This window comes from Opisthocomus hoazin, chromosome 3, assembly GCF_030867145.1.
Source record: "Opisthocomus hoazin isolate bOpiHoa1 chromosome 3, bOpiHoa1.hap1, whole genome shotgun sequence".
Lineage (NCBI taxonomy): Eukaryota > Metazoa > Chordata > Aves > Opisthocomiformes > Opisthocomidae > Opisthocomus > Opisthocomus hoazin.
Genome location: NC_134416.1, coordinates 14,071,646 through 14,097,000, shown reverse-complemented (window position 1 = coordinate 14,097,000; position 25,355 = coordinate 14,071,646). Strand labels below are relative to the sequence as shown.

The window sequence follows — 25,355 nt, the reverse complement described above, 5'->3', positions numbered from 1 at the left end:
AATATTGACAAATGAGGTTGTATTGATGGCTATGACAAAAGGGCAGAGAGATGTTCGTCTGGAAAACTTTCAGCCTCGCCCATCTGAAAGATACAGCTGACTTTGAGTGAAAGGGTGATTTTATGGAAAGTCTGGGCTGGTTTCACACTTTCTTTTTACAAGTTTGGATTTTCTGGTAGCAAATAGAAACTGCATTGCTGCAGCACCAGTGGAGATCAATTCCCAGTCTGGTTTAGAGACGTTTGGCAGCATCAACATGAAGCACGTGTACTTGCGGCTGGTCATTGCTACCTCCCTGAGCAGCACCTCCAGCAGGTCACCTGGCATGGAGTAGCAGCAGCCTGGTGTCCTGCTGGTAGCCCTTGGAAGGTTGCTGGGATTTGGTTTGGCCAATAACTTAATGCTTTATAAATAATTGTTTAAGGTGATATTATTTTTTTCTCTCTCTCATGACTAGTTCAGGACCAGAGAAGGAAGGAGTTTGTTTGGCCTGGCAGGGTATAGGCTAACCAGAGCGAAAATCAAATCACCCTGCAATGATTGTGTCTGAGCTTGGACACATTTACTGTACCAGCTGTTTCAGAAAATGCTCAGTTTAAACTTGATATCTACAGAAAGAATGAAGGCAGCATCTGCTCTTCTGGTTTTAAAAAGATGTAAGTATGTTATGAAGATAATCCTCTAAAATCATACTGAAGATTAATTTGAAAGTTTTGCAGATCAGGAGGTTATTGTGGAATATATGACTATTAAACTCTAGCATTTCACAGCCCCACTGAGCCAGAAATATATTAATTCTTAGTACTTTAAGAGAAATGGGATATTCATCCTGTTTCAAGAAACATCAGAAACACCTGCTACTAGTCTAGTCTTCTAGGACCATCTTTTACATTGGTCAACGGCTGTCTTGTTTCTTATTCGGACGGGGACTGAAGTAGGCACGATAAGAACAGGTCGATGATGGAAGGATAGATTCAAAAAGGAAAGAGATACAATGTTGATGATGCAGGATCACAGGGACATAGGAAGTGAAAAAGTGTTGTCAGCACACGGGCAACGCAAAAATCATTACTTGAATCTCCTACATAGGCTGCTGTAAATACAGAACTGTATTATGTATTCAAGAACTGGCAGTAGCTTTTGGTAAAACTCTGGGCGTGCCACCTACATCCCTCATCCTCCACATCTACCCATCAGGATCCTTGTGTGTGCCCAACAGGTGCTTGTCTTGGTAAGGTGAGCTACAACCCTTCTGAGGCTGGAATAAAAAAAAGGCGCTTTGCCAGCTGGAGTGACTTCTGAGCTGCTTTGTGCTCAGATATCTTTTTGTTTATGGAAACCAACATGCTTGGCCTCCCGACCAGTGTTTAAACTTCATGTCTACTTGTTGGAGAATCTCACTGTGTGTGTGATGATCTCAGACGCAGAGCACTTCCTGAAGTAAACAGTCTGGGTTTGCTTCTGTGCCAGAAAGGAGTCAATACTTCCCTGCTGGACAGCCAACGGTTATGTTCCAGTGCAAAGAAAGTGCTGATGAAACAGAAGCATCTTTGCAAATGTCACTGCTTAATTGGCATTCACAGAATATTTTACGTCATCACTGGAGAACAGAATCACAGAATCACAGAATGTTAGGGGTAGGAAGGGACCTCTGTGGGTCATCTAGTCCACCCCCCCTACCAAAGCAGGGTCACCTACAGCAGGCTGCACAGGACCGCATCCAGGAGGGTTTTGAATATTTCCAGAGAGGGAGACTTCACAACCTCCCTGGGCAGCCTGTTCCAGTGCTCCATCACCCTCAAAGTGAAGTCCTTCCTCATGTTCAGACGGAACTTCCTCTGCTTCAGTTTGTGCCCATTGCCCCTTGTCCTGTCACTGAGAACCACTGAAAAGAGTCTGGCCCCATCCTCCTGACACCCACCCTTGAGATATTTATAAGCATCTATGAGGTCCCCTCTCAGCCTTCTCTTCTTCAGGCTGAACAAGCCCAGCTCCCTCAGCCTTTCCTCATAGGACAGATGCTCCAGTCCCCTCATCATCCTTGTAGCCCTCCACTGGACTCTCTCCAGTAGCTCCTCAGACCAGAACAATGAACTGGTCAGCAGTTTGGGGGTCATATTGGTGGGCTGTAGTTTTGGGCCGTGAGTCCTGACAGCTGGATGCAGGACCTTGCACTGAGCGGAAGGCAGAGCATCATTTCCCATCAAAGCACAGGAAAGCTCATAGCTCTGCCTTTGGGATCTACAGGGTTCGGTAAAAAAATAGGGCAGCCCTAAGGATGTTTCATATCCACAGCCCAGGCAGGCTTTAATGACTGGGAACAAGTGTATGGAGAAAGGAGGGAGAGGAGTTAAACCCTGTGGCTTGATTCGTACCTTGACAAGAGAGTAACGTCTGGCTCGGGACTGATCCTACAGCCATGTCCAAACCTTACACTTATTGTGCTCTGAGTCCACCCAGATGAGACTTATTATTCCTCTCCCCTTCGAGCTCCACAGTAATTTGCTGACAAATCTTCCCAGCGGTCTTAAGAAAGTCGAAGATTAAGTAAGTATGTTGGGAGTACTGTAAAATAACAAGCCCCTTAGGGAGAAGTGGGATGCACAGCTGAACTGCAAAACACAGGCTTGAATGCTGTGACCCAGCATTGTCTGTGAAGGGTTGAATCACCACCTGTGAGAAATGGCTTGGAAAAGGATCCTTGTCTGCCTGACTTCATGGGAACAAAGCTTGGTCAGTAACAGTTCCTGTCCAGGATGGAGACCCAGGATTATTTTTATGCCCACAGGGCACCGAGTGAGGTATCAGCACTGATTATAGGCTAATTATAGACCCCTCCTGGCTGACCTGGCAATGAGACTTCTCCCTGCCTTGCTGGCTGAGTGGGTTTCTTTGCAGACCAGCAGGGACCCAAGCTTATCATGGATGCTATGTTACTTCTGCAGATGCAGTAGGTGTGTATGATGCTGCAAAAGTAGAACCGAAGGCATCAGCAGGGGTCTGAGCACTTTGTGCTGCCTGAGCCACGCTGCAGCACGTGCAGTACAAGCAGGTAGGTGGAAGGGAAGCAGGGCTCAGAGACCTGCCAGCAGCTCTCGGCTGCCTTAAGGCACAGTTGGGGTTACGATTCAGGGCTCACAGGTACCACCCCCTCTGCACCTCAGTATGTTTTTCTCTTCCTGAGATAAAAATATCTAGTAAAGAAAGTGCAAAAAGATGGAGTTAGAGGTGTTGTCACAAAGCCATGGTCCCCCTCGGTAGGGCACTGAATGTAATGCTTCACTTCCACAAAGCATTTATTTTATTTTTCGAAATCGCAATCTTTTCCTTTGTATCAAAGCATCCATCAGTTCAATATTTGGTAAGAAATGCACTCACTGAGGGTAACCCAACATCACTTCCCTGCACCAGCCAGGACTTGCCGCAGTTGGCAGGTCCTGGCTTTCCATCCCTGGCTGGCAGCCCTGCAACACGCTCACTGAAGCTGCAGGAAGCATCGGGAAACTGCTCCTGCTACGGTCCTGTGAGGATGCTTCCACATCTGCACTCCTCTTGGCTCACAATCAGCTCGCAGCATCACTTACAAAAGTCCAATGCTGCTTTTTATACTAGGGTCCATCCAGTGTCTTTACTTTTTTTTAGCTGTATCATTAGCTGGATGCCTCTGCCTAGTTTTTGACACATGGATTCCTCCCTCAAAAAATTACAGTAATCCCATTTCTAGGACCACCTAGTCACTGAGATGATATGCCAATTTACACCTGCTGAGGAGGTGGCCTATTTCATCTTCTCAGTTTTTCTAAACAAGTATGTTATTCTAACGCTTTGAGGACTCCCCAGCAGCAGACAATTTGTAGTTCAGGTTCTCTGACATACAACAACAAGAATTAACTCTTCCTTGTAGCTGCTTGCATTTGGCAGCAATGTGCCCAGTTTGGGATCATTTGGCTTAGTCCAGATCCCACAGAGCAAAAGGCACTAGCCCCCGTGGGCTTTCTAAGGTGACTGAGAACAATATTCTGCACCCATTAGAGAAACTCAAAACAAAACATGTGCATTGCTAACTGCCTACAGTAGTTGCCAGGAACCATTTTGTTCAAGACAGTCTTTCCTTAGATGCACCAGCCCATCTCTATAAATACTGTGGTTTTGATCAGAGCACTTCTCAAACAGCGCCGAAGTCTCCTGATGCTCTTCCCTTGGGACAGACAAATGTTTTAAACCTGTTAACTGAACAGGCCACCCAAAGCTACGTAACTTTATGGACATGGCAAAAGTAGACCTGGAAATAGACTCCATATCCTGACTTTCTTCTTATCCCTTCCCTTCCACTGGAGACCTGGCTTAGCCCAGAACTGGCCTGCTTTTTTATAAGAAGAGGGGCTGAGTCATTTTTTTAACATATTGACTATTGAAAACCTCCCCTTATGTAAGCTTTCTGTTTCTTTACGCTCCTAAATGTCCTATAACATGGTGCTGGGCACAGCCCGCACCTCGCTTTATCGGGCAGCTCAGAGAAACACACCCTTTGTAAATACAAGGGAGTTTTCTGTTCGGCCTCAGATTCACAAAACGAAACCCTGGCATGCTCTGTTCTGCTGTCCCGGTGGCACTGAGCAGTTCGTCGGGCGGAGGCAGTGCTGCCCTGTGCTGCCTTGCACAGCTGGCACCAAGGCATTGGTGCTTTGCCCGGCGGGTGATGCTCACAGCCCGGCGTGGGGGTGTTTCTGCAAGATGGCAATGGGGGATGCAGAGCACAGCTGGCCTTGGAGCATGGCGGGGAAAAATGTGTTCAACAAATATTACCGGGAATGGATTTACTAGGGGAGGGGAGAAAAGAGGCAAGGCTGAGGGAAAGGCAGCCACCAGGCAGCGCTTTGTGATGTGTTTTGTGATCTGTGATGGATGGTTGGTGAAGGCAGGGTGCCCATGGGGCTGTTTGCTGCCACTTTCCTGTGTTAACACCACAGCTAGAACCAGCCTCCTTTATTTCACGCCAATTTCAATAGGATGCTGTCAACTACCTGCTGAAGAAAGCTGAAGTTTTGGCTACCGCCTCCCTGAAGGCTGTTGTCCTGACCCTGGACACCTTGCCCCTCAGCCAGCATTTACTGTGTGCCACAGCAATAGCCAGAATTATTCTGGTGCATTGTTCACTGCTGTTGATGTGATGGCAGCTAGAGGCCAGGACCCTGCTGTGTTATGGCCAGGGTACGGGCACAGACAGGCAGTCTCTGTCCCAGAGAGATTTCAGTTTCACTAGTAAAGACAGGAAAAAGTGAGGGGAAAGGAATTATCGGTACAATGGTTGTACGGGTAGGAAACATCACATAGCCTGATTTCAGTAATTCAGCACTTATCTTCTATATAGCAGCCATGATTTCTTAGTGATTAATTATAAAAGGAAAGGGTAGTTGCCGGGACAAGAATCTCCATTGCACCAGATTCTCTGCAAACATGGATTGAATGCAGTGTATGTATGGGTACATATATGGAGTCTGCTTCTGCACTGCTTGTTGCACTGCAGCTCTGGAAACATAAACATCGGGAAACATGAGCAGAAGTTGCTGCTGGCAGCATAGCAACGTCGTCCTTCCTGGCAAATGGGAACAGGAGATACCACCCTAGCAGCCTTTCCTTGCTGTTACTACACTAAGTTATAAAACAGTCCGTGGGACTTCTCCTCCATGCCAGCTCTTGCCAACCTGGAAGCACATGGGCTGAGGAGCAGTGGACATGTTTACATCCATGTCTTTCAGCATTAGACTTCCTCTTGTGGGCAGCTCAAGGCAGGTATGCCACGTAGCCTGGGGGCTGATTTACACCTCTTTGTACATCGAACTGTTAAAGTCTGTAAGTCTGAAAACATTTCCTATACAAAATGAAACAGTCAAGCCACATACACTCTCTATTTTCTCCTTCTTCCCAACAAAATGTCTCCTCTTTAGACCCTTCAATCAAGAGCTGTTTTTGTTAGCATCTTGAAAAAAAAAAAGAAAGGAAAAAGAAGAAAAAAGTCCTGATTAGGACAGAGCAGCTGCTAAAATGTTGCCTCAGCTTTTGCTACTCATGTACTAATTGGGTGTTCATTATGGAGCCGCTATTTCCACCTGAGCAAAGGGGATGCTTGCTGGCTGGTTTCAGGTCTTATAGGAAGTTTTGTGCACTTCGGAGAGAAGCTGTTTGGGATCCAGATGGTGTAGGTGGCTCACAGCCTGGCAGGGAGGCTCTCAGTCTTCCCAAGGAGAGTTTGGTTGCCTGCCAGGATGCTGGTGAGCAAAACTGAGCAGCCACTGGTGGGTACTCAGGGTGCTAAGGACTGTCTCCAGCCTTTGTCCTGCAGAGCTGCCATTTCAACTTGTTTACTTTTTTTTTTTTTTGGGTGTTACCAGGCTGTGAACAAGCCTCCACAGAGAGAGCTGATGGGTTGCTCACGGTATTTAGGATTTAATCTGGAAACAGTGCTTTAAAACCTGGCTTTGGTGAATGTGCTTTGAAGTGGCAGTGTTTGTGGCATGTCCCAGAGACCACACTGCTCTGTTGTCAGCCAAGTCTGCCTGGAATAGATGTGCTATTATACATGTTGCTGTACCCTTTCTTAGTATAGTTCCTGCTTTTCACTGAAAAAGTAATTAATCTTTTTAAGGAATTAGAAAGCTAAAGTAACACTAACTGCCTGGCGCATGGGCACATTACCACCCAAATATAAGGCATGTGCTGCTGGTGATTTCTGTTATTGTTATTATTTTTTATGGTGGCTTGCTTGTGGTACAAACAAAAAGATGAGAGAAAGTAAGAAAGGAAATTGAAGAAAAGCAACCCCATAAAAAGCCAGAATAAGAACTTGGGGCTAACTGTAAACTTCAAAAGGTGAATGAGAAAAAAGCAATTCATTTTCTGCTTCACCAGAGACATACAGATTTTGCACAGGCTTTTTAAAGATATAGGATTGTATGAGATCTCTGATTTAATTACCATTTCCCCTCCTAGCAGAGCTTTGCCCAACCGCTCTAGTCAAGCAGAAGTACAGCTGGTGCAGGTGAGGGGCAGGGCATCTTCTGGACAGCTAGCCTGGAAGCTCGTCTCTCGTTAAACCAAGGCAGAGGAAATAGCCCTGACCTGCAGAGGCAGCTGTCTCCCCAAAGTTGCCCAGAAGAAACAAAAGGATGCAGGATTTTGAATCTGGCTGATCAGTTGGGCTAAGCTGCATAATGTTGTTTCATTTTTCTGCTGCACTTCTCACTCCAGTTAAATTACTGCTGCCTCACATGCTATGGATACTTCATCGCAGCAGAGAATTTAGTTGTGTATTGTGGGAAGAATGAATCCCCCCCCCCATGCACCTTTTCCTGCTGGGATTCAAATACTTAATTCCAAAGGTGTCCTCAAAGAGGTGTTCAGCCTCATGACAATAGACTATCCTTTCTATGGGTCAGTTCCCTCTTACTTGCATCAGACATGGTTAAGAACAGTGTGAAAATGGTCTTGTGGGAAGTGTAGAACAGAAGAGGTCTTGTGCCTCTGTAACCTGTTCTCAGCAAGGACTGGAGTCTGCCCAAGAGGAAATGTCAAGGAAGTAGCTGTAGATACAAGACTGGAGGCAAGAGTTGTGAATAATTTGAAAGTTTGCTAAAAATAACATGTATTAAGCCCTTTAACTGGGAGGAGAAGTGGTAACCACAAACCAGAGCCCTGTATGTTGAATTGCAATAGAGAAGAGTCAGACAAGCTATAGGTGGAAAAAGTGAGAAAACAAAGAAAATTAAATTGTGTTCTTATTAGATAATAACTGGTCGTACATACACAAATACCTGAAACAGACTTATTTTTCCAGAGAGTGGTTGTTCAGTCTATCTAAGATCTAAACCCTGCCCAGGTGTCTTTATGGCTGTGAAGATCTGTGTGTCCTTTTAGCTCAGAGCTGTTGCTGGAGGGCAGCGTGTGGCTCTCTGGCTTGCTCCCGCACGTGTCTGCAGAGCAAGAGGAGTTAATGTTTGCACAGGGATAAATCTTTGTTCTCATTCGGTGTTTACCAGCTTGACTAACCAGGCACCATGCTTGCTACCTGCAAGTAGATGAGTCTTGAACGCAAATGTGAGCTTGGAGAGTCTGTTCCCAGTGTAAAAGGTAGCGACTGGAAGAAAAACAACAGGATGGAGCCCTCAGCAGTGGCATCTCAGGCCCACAGGTATGTCTAATACCCTCAGGGAATTCTTCCAAGGTTTGAGTTAAATTCAGCTAAATATATTTAAAGACTTTTTGAAAGAAAAGAAAATAAACAAGTCCTTTAATGCTGGTTTAAATGTTCCTGGAAGAATTGATTATTACTGCTTGTGTTTTTCTATTCCATACTGCCTTGGGCTTTCTTGAATGATTTTTACTTGCCCAAAGTCAAGGTGGGACTCTTTGAGACAAGCAGGTGATGGCTCCAGCTTCCTGTGGAGGCAGTAAAAGACTAAGAGGTTCGGGAACAGGGGAAATGAACTGTCTCTGCATAATAACTGCATTCTTTATTTTGTGAGCATGTATTAGTATGTAGCAGATCTGTTACCCAGCTCTGGCGCATTGACATATGAAAAGTTGCTGAATGTGACAATCTGCACCTGTTCAGGATGTGACTTCTTTGTTGTCATGACTCATGAGGTATAAGGATGTTAAATGTGTCGATAAAAAGTCATTGCTTTTCTGCAGAAGGGATAGGATTTGAAAGAACTAGGGCTGTATGTGCCTGGGTAAATGGCCAGTGTTTGCAGAGGTCCCATGCTGTGGCACTGCTGCCTCTGAAGCCTTCTCAGAGCTTTGAAGTTTAGGATCATTTCTGGCAGAAATGTGCAAAATTCAAAAGTTCCAATTGTAGGTTGTTCAGAGTGTGTTTGAATATAACCGATATTTCTTCTTACAGATTATCTTTTAGTCATTCTGCAAATATTAGGCAAACATTATTTTTTTAAATTATAATGCTAAAAACATGGAAGCAACTGGGTCAAACCATAAGGTCCCTTTCACCCCTGTTTCTGCCTCCCAAGAAGGGCCAATGGTGGATACTCAGGGGAAAAAAAGTCTGTGAAACGGGAATGAGCAAGTGATCCTGTCCTCAGCAGTTTCATGCAGTTAGGAATCTTATGAGCTGGATGGATATCAAACCCTCTGATGTCATACTCCATAAATTTACCTGAAATCTCTTTGAATTCTTTGGTCTCAACAACCTTCCTTGCAACAGATGATTTATCTGTCTCACTGAAGAGCGCTTTTGTTCATTTGTTTTAAACTTTTTCCATGATAATGTCATTGAGTGGTCCTGTTTTGTGGTCCAGGGACTGAAACTGAGAAAATCCTCTCTATTCATCTCTCCATGTCACTCATTATTTTGTAGCTCACACAATACAGTAAATCCGGGTACCTCTCAAGAACATGGTGACCGCATGAGGCTGTGTTAATTGGGGATGAACTCACCTTCCTGTTCCAGTGTGTTCCAAGAACAGATTAGTTTTTTCACTATCAGGCTGTGTGCTGGATTAGGTATAACTCTGATAGAAGCTTGTGTTGTGTGCTTTGATCATTCTGACAGAAATGTGATAAGGAACTTGTACCCGATTCAAATTCAGCATGACTGCCAGGTGACCCAGCCATGCACTGATCTGGTATTTATGATCTGGGAACCTACCTGGACATGAGAAATACCCTATGAGGTCAGACCCAGTATCCCTCTGGCATGGTACTCTATCTCCAGCAGCGGCAAAAGGAGGTTATGTTTAGGGAGAGCATGTGAACCCAGTAACTTTCTGTGGTCCATTCCCCCGGCATCCAGAACATTTTTATCATAGGTGTTAATGAATATGAGCCTGTCTGGTCCTTTTAGTGTTTTCAGACCTGTTTCATCAAGTGCATACTCATTCTGGTTTTGTATGTTCCACTGAGTAACAAGCAGCTCTGCTTTCACCTTTTTCACCAGCTTAACTTTATAAACTTTGATCCTATTCCCATTTAGTCGTCCCTCTCCAAAGGCAGAGTCACAGCTGTTTCAGTCTCTCACAAGGCAGCTTCTCCCAGACTTTTCTTGTGCCTCCTCTAGCCCTGTTACCTTTCTGGAGATGTGGAGACTGGAGGTGCACACAGTATCTGAGATGTCAGCCTGAATTATTCGGTGACCTTGTGTTACAATCCCGTGTGGGTTCACCAATGCTGTAGAGGCAAAATAACACCCTCTGACTTCTTCCCAATATCCATCCTGATGATACCCAGGGCTGCATTGGCGTTTTTGGCCGATGCTGCACACTGAGCTGTTGACTTCAGAGACCACCAGAGACCACCAGTGATCACTCCAGGACCATCTACTTGAGTTTGATTGCCCGTTCCACGTTCAGTGCTTCTCAGGCGTGCTTGATTATTTTTACCTCACTGCACCACCTTAAAAACACAGGCTAGCATCTCTTTTCCAGGCTGAATCGGCTCTGCCAGGAGCCATTAGCCTCCTCTGATCACATTTAACACTGTTTTCTGCCCATTGCTGAGTTTTGTGCTCTTTTCAAGAGGAGGCAATTGGAGCAGCAAGCAGTAGCCGAAACGCAGTAATTTTGCGTCATATGATGTTCCCTATCATGATTTTATCCAATTTCTTACACTTCCTGAAGGCTGATTTCAGTTTTTGACTGCTGCAGTGCAATAAACTGAAGTTTTACAGATAATTAGCCACAAAGACAGAAGAATTTCTTCCCTGAGTTGTAACAGCTAATTTAGAGCCTATTATTGACCATACAGGGTTAGGGTATAACTAACATTGACCCCCATTGCAATTTTATTTTCCTGTTGCTGATGAGATATTAATAGTTGAGACAAGACATATAATGTCACAGTGTCACGTAGATGTGGAGAAAACCAAGCTTCAGAACTGATGGCTGTGTATGTGCCACAGCTGGTTTTTAAATAGAATCTTGTCATACAAGGTTGTGTATTCACCTTCCTGAGGAGCTGGAGCTTTTCCATTGCAAATCCTTGGACCTGTCAAAACAGAGGAACTAGTGGGAAATCAGGAAAAAAGGAAACAAGTTGAGACAGGTAGTGAGAGCTGTGGGCTGTGAAAGAACCACAGCAGAAATAATGGATTTTGGGATAAAGGGAGTTTCATTACTGAATCAGGATGAAGAATCTGACAATATACTGTATGAAGCAACCTTGCACCGGCAAAAGAAATAGATTAAGTGAATAAACAGGCAAAATCTTCCCTTAAATTCTGTAATCCTGTAATGGATGAAATGAGTACACCATTAACCATTCATTAAGATGTTTTTTGCTTTACATAGTTCTAAGTACTTAGAAGCTATTTTAATCACCCCTCTGACAATTAAATGTAATGCAGTAAATTTCTTCCATGGGATGTCATTTATTATCACAAATGACATACTAGCTTAATAAAAAATGTTTCTGAATTAACCAGTTAAGCTTGCGTTGTATTTTTAGATTGATTAGGCTTTTTATTTTGAAGCTCCATCTTCGTATTGTAATTGCTTTACTCTTTGAATTTAGTGGTTTAAATTATGAGATAATTTAAATTTCCTTTCAATTTCCTTGACTAGTACATATTGTGTAAGTGATAAAATGAGCCAAGAGTCTTTCTTAGGTTTTTGCATTTAAAAAGGAAAGAAAAACCATTTTTATAACCTAAAGAATTTGGTTCTTTTTGCTTGTGTTTATTTGGTGAAAACTAGACCTATTCGTGTGGAGATAATAATTCACCTAGTGCAGTACTGTTTGATCTACTGCAAAACTCTTGGGAAAATTAAGTTTTGTTGAAAGAGGCAGAAGTTTAAGGAGCTGCAAAAAAAAATGAACCACTTCACAAAATGCAAATAATAGATGCAAAGATACAGACCCACCTAACAAATTTTACATTCATGTATGAGAAGGCTGAAGGCTGTTTTTCCTCTTTTTTCAGTTTCTAACACTTTCTCAGTCAAGGCAGTCACCGTAGCCATAGCTTTACAGTCCTAAGGCACTGGAGCTGGCTCAGATCTGAGCTAGACAAACCTTTGATCATCCCTATACTAAATTATTTTGACGGTGCCAAAAAGTTTGCTAAGACTGCTGCTTCCAGGGAGGAAGGGACTTGTGAGGAAAAGTGGGGCAGCTGCTCCAGTAAGGATTTTCTGTTGCCAGGAGTGCACTCACCCGACCCCCATGAGGGCTCCTCGATGGTCCTGGGAGACGTACTGGATAAAACACAGTTTATTTCTGTGTCTGCCCTCCATGTTTCCAAGGATGCCCAGCTCTCACCTCCCTGGTTTAATTTCTCTGTGCCCACCATGAGCGGTTCACATCCAGGCACTAGGTAAGGGCATCCCAAGGCTCAAGGCTACAAAATGGGCCTTGACAGGGATCTCAGTCTTGTGCAGGCTAAACAGAAGACTGAGTTTTTCTTGAACAGGAGGTAAAAATCTGCACTGAGAGGAGGCCTTGTGGAAGGGACAGAAGGTCCCTCCTCAAGATACACATCCCTATGTTTAGATGACTCAGGTTCTGACTTTATAACCAATGGAGAAGTGATTTCTGCCATCCTACTGTAAATGTTTAGAGTGAGTCAGATAACCTGCACCCTAGAAGTATCCGTTTGTCTGCGGATGATGAGTGACTATTCCTCAGCAAGAAGATTTTCTCCTCATACCTCAATTCTCTGAGCACACGGACTTCTGGAAGGATTTTGCTGGAAGAAGAAACGAAGATTAAATAATGTGGAAAAACTCCAAGGAGATTCAGTATTTTGTAAGGTCACTTGTACTCTCTTGTTGACAACTCTGAAGTGCTTTTTTTGCCAGCTTTCCTTTAAATTAAACTGCAGGTTGCAGTTATCAGGTATCTTGGAGAACACTCATTGCAAGAAGTGATCATGAAGCCTCTGTGAAGACGGAGCAGCTTAAATGAAAAAGAAAGGGCATGAAAGGATTTTTTTGAGAGCTAACAAAGCTGGAATGCTGGAAGCTGCCATGGATAAATCTTAGTGGGAGTAGAATACAGCTTGTGAATCTTTCTCAAAGAGTGTGAAAATTAATTCAGAGAACCAGTGGACCAGTGGCACAAACAATGGGAAAAGAAGCCTTGTATTTACAGATTTCTGGTGTAAATCTGACACAGTCTGAGTATAATCAAATGCTGTAGTATGGTTGGTGTCCCACTCATTTACTATTTGTATCAGGGAAACCTCTATGAATCATAGTAATAAACTAGGACCCACGTTGTCACTGTACCTATGCAGAAGGAAAAAGGTTGTCCTTACTCCAGATGTTTTTAACAATCTGCATGTGGAAGGAGCTGGGAGATTCAATCCTCTTTGCACTAAGCAATGGTCTTGATTAAATGAGATGGCTGATTTTTAACTGCTTCCAGTCAAGGCATTTACAACGGGAAACCTCCAAGATAAGCAAGTTGGTAGCCTGTAGGAACTCTTTTCTCCACCTTCTCTTTGGACATGAATTTGTTTTGTTGTATCTTAAAATAGCTTTTTGGCTCCAAGAGGGAACAAAATATTTATTTGTTTATGTGTATCAAGTAGCATATGGGGAATAAATCTTCACTGAAGTTTGTTAGGACTACCACAATACTAACAATCTCCAACCTCACCATGGGTCACAGACGAAAGACGTTTTCTCCACCCTAAGTCTCTCCTGATTTCTCAGATTCTTGCAGTGCCGTGTTTGTGCCATGCTGACAGCCAGGAGATTCTGTAAGGAACATGGGAGACACATCCTCACGACATCTTTGGAGTCTATCCAGAGGTCATAAACACAGTTTTATGCCTGGCTCGGGGATAACAGATGGGTGTGAATAACTTAGGGGACAATAAAATTTGGTGAAACTGCATGGAAGTCTGCCTGAAACTCCCTTCTTGGCACCGTATGCCTGTGAACATTTTCGTAGTCTTGGGCAGAGGGAAAGGAGTAATTTTCAGCAGTTTATTGAGTTTGTGTCTTGAAGCTGAGGTAAAAGAAACATTATTTGTGGAAATTTGAAGAAAGCTTACTTATATTTTTTCTTCCCAAGACAACAGTCTTTCTGTCACAAAAAGAGTATCCACAGAACATTTTTAAGAAGGCTAAATGATTTTATTAGGCATTGTGGATGTTATCCATGTGCACAATATTTGGAGCACATCCACTGTCACTGGATGACAAGCAGTTTACACATAAAAGTGATGGAGCCTCTCTGTTGTGAGGGATTGATACCTTCAGTTCTCTGAAAGATTCATTTACCTAGTTTAGACCTTTACAGAGAAGATTCTCTATGGCAAATCCTATGTACAATGAACACTGCCCTGCCATCTTGACAAACAACCTCGTGTTCTTTTTGCTCATAACTGAGCCTTGCAAATGGCTTGTGCTTGTTGCCTCTGGGCTACTTTTGAGGGACACTTCTCCGCGTCCCCGCTGAGGTAACTGGTGGGGCAGCGGTGCAGGAGAACTCAGGTGCAGCCTGATGCCTCTCTGTGCCCGAACCTCCGGCAGACCAAAAAGCTGAGACTGAAATCTAGTTTGCTTCAAAGATGAATTTTGCTATTGGCACCTGTGGAGTGATCTCAAGCTTGGCTGTTTCTCTTTCTGTCACTCCATGGCACTGTCTGCAGTTCTGACTTTAAGCAGTTTTGGTGTTAGGTAAACATAAAAATCGTGGAAGATGTCCCAATTTACACATCAGGCTTTACTAATGGCTATTCCCTCCAGTTACCATCTGACTCTTGCTTTGGTTGAGATATTTTTTTGTGTTGGGACTACATTTCCACTTGTACTGGCCAGGTTTTGGTGTTCTTTGGCACACAGAGTTGTGCACTTTCTGTGACCGCTCCCAGCACTGCCAACATTCCTTTTGCACCTGGCTAGTAAACTTAATTTGCTTGCTCTGAATACAACTTTCAAACATTATCAGCTTCCTTTCCCAGTGTTCAGTAACTTTTCCTCCATAGCTAAATGCACCTTGAGTTTGCAGGTGATTTCGCATGTTTGACCATTGATTGCTATCAGGTTTGCTCAGCTTGTAGGTGCCTGTTTGTTTGGATTTGTTGGACCGTGCATTTCTCCAGGTAAGTTTTAATTCCTACAGCAATTTAGGCAAACAAGTCCTCTGATGATAGGGGAAAAAAATGTGCTGATTGTTGGCCACAAGCATGCAGTGATAAACAGAGAACCTGAAAAATGTTGCCATTATATTAAATCCTTTATGTTTCCACTCTCACCACCTCATTTGTTTGTCAGTAGAGTGAATAGCACAAAATTCACGAGCAGCATAGGTTGTTTCTCCCTCTGAAACATGCTGCATATTTTTTTCCTTGGAAAAACTGTAGTATGAAATCATGCCCACAGAAAGTTCCTCTTGAACTAATGTGACGAATAATTGGGAAAATAGTACAGAGCAATATCCTAATAAAAGTGAAGTTCTAGGTGGATTGAAATCCACCACTGCTCACAAATTTGTGTGGCATTTAGTGAATATTTTAGCTTTCAAAATGAGGTGTAAAGCAGTATCTTTTCAAAATGTAAAAACATATAATTTCAACATTTCAAAATGAAATGTTTCAGATATGTTGAAATGCTTTTCTTGACATTCCAAGTTGAAAAAGACCAAATTTCCTGCAAACAGAACGACATGTTTCACTACTATATAATATGAAATCTGAACAATGTTGATTTTAGCAGGCAGGTAAGATCTGCAACAATGGGATTTATATTTTCACCATCAAATAAAACCAAGTATATCATATGCGATGTCTTTGGGTTCTGAGTGTAAGTCATGTTTGTCTGGTTAATTCAAAATGATGAGTCCACAGGCTTTTTTTAATGCAAATAGCTTCTCAAGCCTGGTTTGCTTCTACTGATTTCTTTTCCTGATTTTTCTTTTTTGTTTTAGTTCAGGCACTCAAAGCCAAGAGCCCATTATTACAGAATCACAGAATCACAGAATAGTAGGGGTTGGAAGGGACCTCTGTGGGTCATCTAGTCCAACCCCCCTGCCGAAGCAGGGTCATCTACAGTAGGCTGCACAGGATCTTGTCCAGGCGGGTCTTGAATATCTCCACAGAAGGAGACTCCACAACCTCCCTGGGCAGCCTGTTCCAGTGCTCCGTCACCCTCAGAGGGAAGAAGTTCTTCCTCATGTTCAGACGGAACTTCCTGTGCCTCAGTTTGTGCCCATTGCCCCTTGTCCTGTCACTGGGCACCACTGAAAAGAGCTTGGCCCCATCCTCCTGACACCCACCCTTCAGATATTTGTAGGCATTTATAAGGTCCCCTCTCAGCCTTCTCTTCTTCAGGCTGAACAAGCCCAGTTCCCTCAACCTCTCCTCGTAGGGGAGATGCTCCAGTCCCCTCACCATCCTTGTAGCCCTCCGCTGGACTCTCTCCAGTAGCTCTTCATCTTTCTTGAACTGGGGAACCCAGGACTGGACACAGTACTCCAGATGAGGCCTCACCAGGGCAGTGTAGAGGGGAAGGAGAACCTCCCTCGTCCTGCTGGCCACACTCTTCTTGATGCACCCCAGGATCCCATTGGCTTTCTTTATTGCCCACTTCTATTCCAAGTCTGCCCAGTTTACCATTAAGGAAGAGCATTTGTGTATGTTTCCTACCCTATTGTGACTGTTTTACCAGACCTTGATTGGCAGTATGAGAAGACAGGTGTAGACTTTAAGGGTCATTATTAAACACTGGTTAAAGCCGCCAGAAACCTTCAGAAACCTGGAAAAATTAAACTGCACGCTCCGGTGCTCAGACATTTGATTTCCACTCCCTAACTCCCTCTTGAATCATGCTGCTTAAAACACACACATTTTAAAAGGAAGAAAAGATAAGAAAACCATCAAGATAAACAAAAATCAGTCAGTCCTTTCCCAAAGTCTAAGAATAGCTGTTCTAAACGCCCCACTTTGATCTCTCAGGGAGGCAACTGCAGGACAGCTGGCTGCTTCCCATTCCTCAAAAACCTTGGTTTGAAAGGGGCTCCCAGAGCACAGCTTTAATGTGGAAAATGGCATTTCTCTTCCACATTGCTGAGAAGGGATGCTGTGCTGAGCCCTGCTCAGGGACAAGGAGAAGTCCCATTTTCTTCCCATAGCTTTCCTTCTCTGCAGTGTATCAGCTCCTGCCTCAGCTCTAGGGTATAGCAGAGAAGAAGCTGGAGCAGTAGGTCAGGTGTGGAGACTGTTGAAGCGATTAGTCTTGTAGTCATACTTTGATCTGCACTTGCAAAATGTCAGAACAGCATCAGTGTCCCATTGCAGGACCAATGCTCCTGGACCACAACATAGGGGAAATAAAGAGTTTGTTGAGATGAGACTGACTGGCAACCAAGAAGGAGGGACTGGTGGCTATGGAAGGAAAAAGGAGACCATTTTTTGAGGAGAAAATAGTGTATGACATTTGTAGAGATATTTCATTTCAACCCCTGCTTTAAAACCAACTCTACAAAACACAGCTGCTCTTTCTCTCTTCTTTTTCTACTTACTGAAGAGCTGAAGGACCAATGGAACAGTAAAATAGTAATAGGAAAAGTGTTTTATCTGTGATGGCAATCAGGACAGGGCCATGCTTCCCTGCCTGAGTCTCACCCCAGGAACACACCTCGTTCCTGAATGACTGTGGTAGGCTCCTGGCAAGCAGTAGTGGCTAAAACTGAGTGGAACACAAGCAACAAGGAAGCCCTAGCAAGACTATAGAGCCACTTTAGTCAGATCTGAAAAATGACCTCACCAAGCTTTAACTGGGTTGGTTAGTTTTAACCTGGATCAATTCCCTAATCCAGTATACGAAGATGTGGGAGGCAGGAAAGCCCCACATAGTAGTAGCTGGGGTTGATGCTGGGCTGGAGCATCTCTGTAACAAAGCTTGAGAACAAACCCTTGTCCAGTCCTGTTCATGTCTTTGCTGCTGGAAGGGAGTGAGAACTATCTAAATAAATTGCAAAAGCTGTTGTGGTGTGTGTGCTGCTGATACAGTGGGTGTCCTCACCAAGGAAATTTACACAAAAGCTTTTATATTTATCTTCATTCACTGGAAAACTGCTTTTGATCTGGAACCTGTAATCTGTGAGAAGCTTTTATTTTGGGTCTTGTCACAGGTATAAGAATTACATACATGGGAAGTCAGTAGATTGGAAACTTATCTTGGATTTCCTTTCTTTGCCTTTTCTTGCAGTCTTCATTTGGAAAGAAGTTTTGGCTCTTCTCTCAGTATGTTTGCCTGTACATGGCCAAATTTAAAAAATAAGCAAAATGAGATGAAGCATAAAACCAGAGTTTTCTCTTGTTTGCTTTCAATAAAAGGAAAATCAAAATGTAATGATCTCACTTGGAATTCAAAACTCCTGCTTAAAAGCTCCTTATTAGAGTCCAGCACAGAAAAGGTCTTGAAGCTACTATACTGATGTCTTTTCTTTACATTTTCAGAAAGGGGCTGTTTGCTGGCATGAAACTGAAGAAGAAGAAGAAAGGAGAGAAAGGGTTGACTATTGCAAACAAAGATGCACTGGGTAAGGCCTCATAAATCAATATTGCAACTGGGAAGAGCAGATGGGGGGTAAAATTATACCTAATTTCATGTGAGCTCATTTGAATTGTGTCTTAGGGCTTAGTATTGATAAAACAAGCAGTAAACTCCTTACCACTCCCAAGTAAACAGAGAGCTTATTCTTTTTGCATTAACTGCTTCGTTAAGTCCACCTTCAGATTCTGTGAGTTCAGACTGCTGTATCCGGTAGAGTAAAACAAAAATGTCAGCCTAATTCTTACCATAGAGAGACAACACATTTTTGAAAGTTTTTTTCTACTGTAGAGATAGATAGTTTATTACAGATGTGTAGTTCCTGCAGAAGTTCTGCTTCTTCTAGAAACTGTAAGAACACAACCGGAGTAGGCTCTGATAGGAGGACAGGCTGGCTAGATAAAGCTGGGAGCTTTGCTTAGTAGTAGTTATCCTCTTACATGCACATTCTTAAATGAACCTGTAGTTCAGCTACAACGGGTTTTTTTTTGCCTCCTTCTAGTTTTATTTTGCAGTCTCATGCCTCAAGTTGCATAGAAACTTTGAAATATGGACTATTATGTGTTTAGTGCAGCCCTTGAATTACAATGCTGTGATAAACCATGTATGTGTGTCTTGACTCACAGAAACAAGAAAACTTATCTTGTACCATAAACATTGTTTAGCTGAAGGGCACTACTTTTGAAAAGGTTCTCCTCAGTCCTTACAGCAAGGGATTTGGACTTTTGGAGCAGAGGAAACCAAACGCCATTAAACTTCTTACTAATGACAGATACGTTAGAGTTTGTTTATCTTTTGCTCCATAAAATATAGCATGCTTTGTAAGATATACTATACTGTAATTTACTTCAGTCTTTCACGTGAGGATCTGAATCTCTGTAACTGTTTGTTTCAAATTATTGTCTTTGAATCATTGGAGAGATTGGAGTCGTTTTGCTGCATCTTCATCTATTTCATTACTGTCTTTGTTGCTGAAGAGTCTGAACTAGCAAAGATACAGCAGTCACTGGTTTTCTCTTTTCTTGAGTGGGATTTAGGCTTGGGAGATCTGTTGGGGAAGTGTGCAGTGGGGGAACATGGTTACCCACTGATCAATTTGCGTTTTCTGTCATTGGATCCATACAGGGGAATAATGCCTGCTGGTTGATTATGTACAACATACATATCGTTACTGAGGGGAAAAAAAGATAATGATTCAGATATTAAAATGTCAGGAAAATGGAGTTGTAAAGGGAAAGACACATTGCAAACAGTTTAAATCTCAATAGAAACAACATGGAACTCACAAAACCTGGTCCAGACAGGGCATCATGCTGCCACACACCTGACCCCAGCTGGGGGAAGGTTCTATCTGCTTTAGCCTCAAAGCAAACAATAAAGAGTACTACAAGCTCATAGTCAAACATCATGCTCCAGAGTAAATAGCACATGGAGGGTAGTCATGGGAACTTGGTGCTACAGATACAAAACTTTGGACAGATACCTTTGCCTCAAGAAGTGAAAATCAGGCTATGCCTACATGAATACAGAGACAAGATGACCTTCCCTGTGTTCTGAGGAGGTTGGACAAGTGGTTGGCTTCAGAGCTGGACACAGTACTCCAGGTGAGGTCTCACCAGAGCCACTCTACTCCGCTCTGTTGAGACCCCACTTGCAGTCCTACGTCCAGCTCTGGAGCCCTCAGCACAGGAAAGACATGGACCTGCTGGAAGGGGTCCAGAGGAGGGCCACAAAAATGATCCGAGGGATGAAACACCTCTCCTGTGAGGAAAAGCTGAGAGAGCTGGGGTTGTTCAGTCTGAAGAAGAGAAGGCTGCGGGGAGACCTTACTGTGGCCTTTCAGTACTTAAAGGAGGCCTATAGGAAAGATGGGGAAAATTTTTTTGGCAAGGCCTGTTGTGACAGGACAAGGAGTAATGTTTTCAAACTAAGAGAGAGTAGATTTAGACCAGATATAAGGAAGAAATTTTTTACAGTGAGGGTGGTGAAACACTGGAATGTGTTGCCCAGGGAGGTAGTGGAGGCCCCATCCCTGGAAACATTCAAGGTCAGGTTGGATGGGGCTCTGAGCAGCCTGGTCTAGTTGAAGATGTCCCTGCTCACTGCAGGGGTGTTGGGCTAGGTGGCCTCTAAAGGTCCCTTCCAACCCAAAGCATTCTATGACTCTAAGAGCCAGAGGGGCAGTCGGGGAGCTTATAGGGTGTGTGAGATTGCTGGTGGAGGAACCTGCATCAGGAGGCTGGGTAGGTCAGCTTGGGCACAGAGCCACACTAATGAGGCAGCAGGGCCACCGGGCTGGAGCTGGCTTGCACCTGGCTGCCTTGCAGCACAAGCAAAAGCTGTGTCTGTCTGTGCCTGTCTGGTGGTTTGCCTCAGAGTAGGAGCTTGTGGAAGCCAGATGAAAAATAAACAGATTCATTCAGATGTGATGACAGCTGTAATTAGAAATCCAAGTGAGATTTACTGTACAATGGATGGTCCTTTGCTACCATCACCAGTTTCCAAGCACCCCTCAAGTGACCATACCTTTGCAAAGAGACAAGGAAACACTATTACAACCCTTTGTCTACTTTTGTAGTGGGAGCACAGTGCCACAGAGTAGTTGCAGAAAATTCCTTTGATTTGATGCAGGGATGTCTCCACGAGGTCACCTAACCCCCTGGGTATTGCTGGGCAAGTCATCTTTACTGCTGCAGGTATGACCTGACAGCTTCCAGACCAGAAATAAGTCACATCGACTGAACATTTCTTGTTTATAAAAGTAATTATTGGAATGAACTACAGACACCCAAATTTTAAACTTTCACCTAGAACACATGGCTCCCTTCCCAAGGCAGGTATTCAACACAGACATGCTCAGCAAGGGTCAGAGATGCTGGCAGGACTTCTGTCAGACCCATGTGGGAAGGGTTTATCTGGCCAAATGTAGATGTGTACCTCTGAGTTAGTTGCTGAGATTCTCTTAATGGTCAGGAAGAAAAATAAGCACTTCTGGAAACAGTTTGTCTCATCTGAGTATAACTCTGTACAAGACTTCTCACGAATCATGCTCTTCAACTATCTTTTTCTGTCTTTGATCTTCCAGTTCATCATCTCTGCAAAGAGGAAAGGTGAGAAATTATTTCTAAGCTAGGCTATGCTTTGGTCCTTTGGAAGGGACTGGAGCATGTCAGACTGTTACGACAAAGCATGGATGGCAGACTCACTGCTGCAAAGTAATATGTGTGAAACCCAAGGATAATCTGTCCCACTGTCCTTCTAGCAGATGAGAGACGGGGCAGTTGGATGCAACCAGTATTCATGTGCCTGCTGTGGGTGCACGTGGGGTGAAGAGCAGCTACAGCCACCATTTCTATGGTATATGATTTTGCACAGGAGACGAGCTTCTGCTGTAGTCAATGCTGCTCCATACAAACCACTGCAGTACCTCTAACTGTGACACACAAATAAATATATTCAGTTCATGCTGATGGATTTGCTGCTCTGCTCCAAGTTAGCTTTGTGCTAGTAGAAATCAGAGGTGGATTTTACTTTCCTGATTGTTTTCTTCATCAGGTGATCATGACGAAAGAGCAAATCTTCACCATGACACTCTCGGAAGACAAGAACAGGAAGAGGAAGACCTAATGAGTACTGATGCACTGTCCAATGTTTTTGGATGCTTAAGCCCAAAGAGCAAAAGGTGCTTCTTGGCATACTTTACCTAACATCCCCCAAAATACCTTTTCCATCATACGTGGGATTAGCATTACCCTAGGACAATACACCTGCTGACAGAAAATCCATTTGCTGACAGCAGTGATCCCTTCACTCCTGCTGCCCCACATGACAGAGTGGGTTGTACTTGTCAGCAAAATATTATCAGCTCAAGACGAATTGTCACCAGATCCTGTCCAGTGAGGGAGAGATTGAAATGGATGCTGAGAGGGCCTCAACTCTGCTGCTAATGAAAAGGAGACAAAGGGGACAGCGATGTCTATAGCCAAGTGTTTGTGTAGTTGTTTTTTTCATACAGGGGAGGAATGGAGCCAGGTTTGATGGGATCAACAAGTGAAATAAGAAAACTGTCCGTGCGGGTGAAATACATTTCCCTGTTACCAAATATATAAAAGAGACAGAGATCTAAGTGGTGTGTCATTAAAATCCAGGTATGAAATCCCGTAGTACCCAAGGAGTGATTATACCAAAATCTTGCATGCAAACTGGAAAGGAACCTCCCGTCCTCTTTTCATGGTCCATGAGAAGAGATAGGAAAAGATAACAGACACCCTGGGCAGTGCTCTCTGTCAAAGCCGAAATTACCCTGTTACATGCTGTGGTGCTGACCAAGTTGGCTGGTACAGTGCTCAGCTGCAGTAAGTGCCCTTGTGTGTGCTCTGAGCTCCTGAGAAATACAAGCAGACCAATGTTTGTCGCTAGCTTCAAATGGAAGAGAAGGGACCTATTTTGGCTTCCATGTGTATGGACCTTGTCCGTGGACAGTTACTGTGGTTTGTCTTGCTACACAGATCTCATCTGATCACAGGTCTGAGCCCTCGGACTATCTGTTGTCCACCACTCATGTCCCTGGTGGCGTTTAAGTGACTACTGGTGAAATCAAGCCTAACAGTTCACAACAAAGCTACCTGTTATAAACAATGCTGTCTTAGTGATAAGAAGTCTTTCCAACATGTGTCCGTGTACCAGCTGTTGTTTAGAGGTGCCTAATGACCTGTTTTGTCATTTAAACAGGGCAAAGCTGGTGAGGAGAATTCACGAAGAGGAGATGAAATCCCAGAACTACCAGGTGAGCAGAGGATGACAGCCCTTACGTGCCTGGTGAATCCCCAGGCAGGACAGACCTGAGCCCAGGAGGGTGCATGGTGTCCTTGTGCTCCACAGATTGCCATCACCATCATCGAGGCCAAGCAGTTGGTGGGTGAGAACATTGACCCTGTGGTGATCATCGAGATAGGTGATGAGAAGAAGCAAACGACAGTAAAGGAAGGCACAAATGCCCCTTTCTATCATGAGGTAGGTGCTTTGTCTTCAAGAATGTGCTTTCTTCCATGGCTCTGGGTGGCCTCCACCACTTAGTAGCTCGAAAAAGGATAAACTAAGTTTGTAGCACCTGCATCTCTGAGCAGGGAGGTCTGTCCAGGAGCTGTTTTGAGTTTCAAGCTTGGCCAATCACCAGCAATAGCTCCCTTGGTTTTAGCTCTGTTTGCTGTTTCTTATCTCAAGCTCCATCCGTCCTGTCCCCCACCCCTTCCACTGCATCCTGCCCCGCTACCACTGCCTCTGCATTTTTTTCAAACAATCGCTTTGGGATCTTTGTCTAAACTGACACCCAACCTGTCTTTTCTACCATTTCACTGCAACAGCCTTTCCTTGACATATGTTTGTTCCAGCTGGTGACAAATGAGACCAAAACAACTCCCCAAACCAACCAGTCCTTTGGGTTACCTTGTGCCTCCTCGTCCCTTTTGACAACACCCTCTGATGTGGAGTGAGTGCCATGGGCATGTGCAAAGGACAGTGCTGTGCAGCCATACAAGGAGGAGAGCAGCAAACCAGCCTGATCCACAAGCCAGGGAACAAGGAAAGGGTTTTGCTGTGTCCACCACCAACTCCCCAGCACCCCCAGCGTCACACCGGAACTCTGTGCAGTAGCTCAAAAAGCTAAACCATGCGCTGGCTATCAGCACAAGGATGATTCTCATCTGCTGTCCCCTTTTCCCACAGTACTTTGTGTTTGATTTCGTTGGACCGCAGGTGTTCCTGTTTGACAAAATAATCAACATCTCTGTAAGTACCTAGGAAAGCTTAGCACAGTAAGTAAAGGTCATTGTTGTTTGTGTAACTCTGGCTCTAAATGATTCTTCTTAATGTAATTTAAAAGAGAAATAATTTTAGTTAACAAGACTGCTATAAAGTCAGCATGAAGTATAAGAAAAAGAAACGATGGGGGGACAAAAAGGAGGAAAGGCAGCTGGCAAAGATTTAGAGGAACGTAACCCTACGGGAAGATGAAGTGTGCATTTTCAGGCACACTCATTGCTGGCTTGGCAACCTGCGAGGCAGAATGATAAAATTCAGCTTAGTTAACTCTTGTCAGAATTGTCTTCATCCCTCTAATAATCAATATGCCACTTGTTTCAATGACTGAGTTGAAACTTCTGGCTTATCTCAGTTCCTCAAACACAACTGTTTCTAACTAAAATACCCAGGTACCTTATCCTTTCAGGCTGTCTGGGAGTGTCAGCATGTAGTTGCTATTCACATGGGAGTGGGCTCCAAGCGTTCAGTGCTGCTCCCACTGTTCGCTGCAAAGAAGTCCTGGTGAAACTATGTGACATCTCAGAACAGCCCTGAGGGAAGACACACATGGTCTCAGACTGGGGGCATTAGGTAATGATTTGCGGTTTGGAAGGCCAAGTCTATGGAGCCATGCTAGTCACCTTACCTGAGTCTCCTGAGGTTCATCACCACATTTAGCAAAGCTGCTAAGGAATTAAGGAAGATCTCATGAAACTGTGGACAGTGCTGTATTTGTATTATTTAGAAATGCCACAAGCTGTGCCCTGCATGAGCTGTTCTTTGCATTTCTACTGCCAAAGGTCCCACCACTGTGTGGAGGAAGCAAGGTGATAAGCAGGATCAAAACCTTGGACCTCAGGAGGGCTAACTTTGGCCTCTTCAAGGAGCTACTGGGAGGAATCCCGTGGGCCAGAGCTCTCGAAGGCAGGGGGGTCCAAGAGTGCTGGTCGCTCTTTAAATGTCACTTCCTCCATGCTCAGGAGCAGTGCATCCCTCTGAGAAAGAAATCGAGCAAAGGAGGCAGGAGACCTGCAGGGTTGA

At 44.0% G+C, this 25,355-nt stretch overlaps 1 protein-coding gene across 1 annotated transcript in view; it reads left to right on the top strand.

Moving 5' to 3' along the window:
• Positions 1 to 8,075: 8,075 nt before the first annotated feature.
• The window catches only part of FER1L6 (fer-1 like family member 6), an 82,679-nt gene continuing 65,399 nt past the window's right edge, over positions 8,076 to 25,355 (top strand). Inside the window, exons 1-6 of the mRNA XM_009935719.2 lie at positions 8,076 to 8,188; positions 18,422 to 18,504; positions 22,071 to 22,197; positions 23,247 to 23,301; positions 23,397 to 23,528; positions 24,240 to 24,302. Coding sequence (XP_009934021.2) covers positions 8,076 to 8,188; positions 18,422 to 18,504; positions 22,071 to 22,197; positions 23,247 to 23,301; positions 23,397 to 23,528; positions 24,240 to 24,302 — 573 coding nt within the window. The remainder of the gene's footprint in view (positions 8,189 to 18,421; positions 18,505 to 22,070; positions 22,198 to 23,246; positions 23,302 to 23,396; positions 23,529 to 24,239; positions 24,303 to 25,355) is intronic.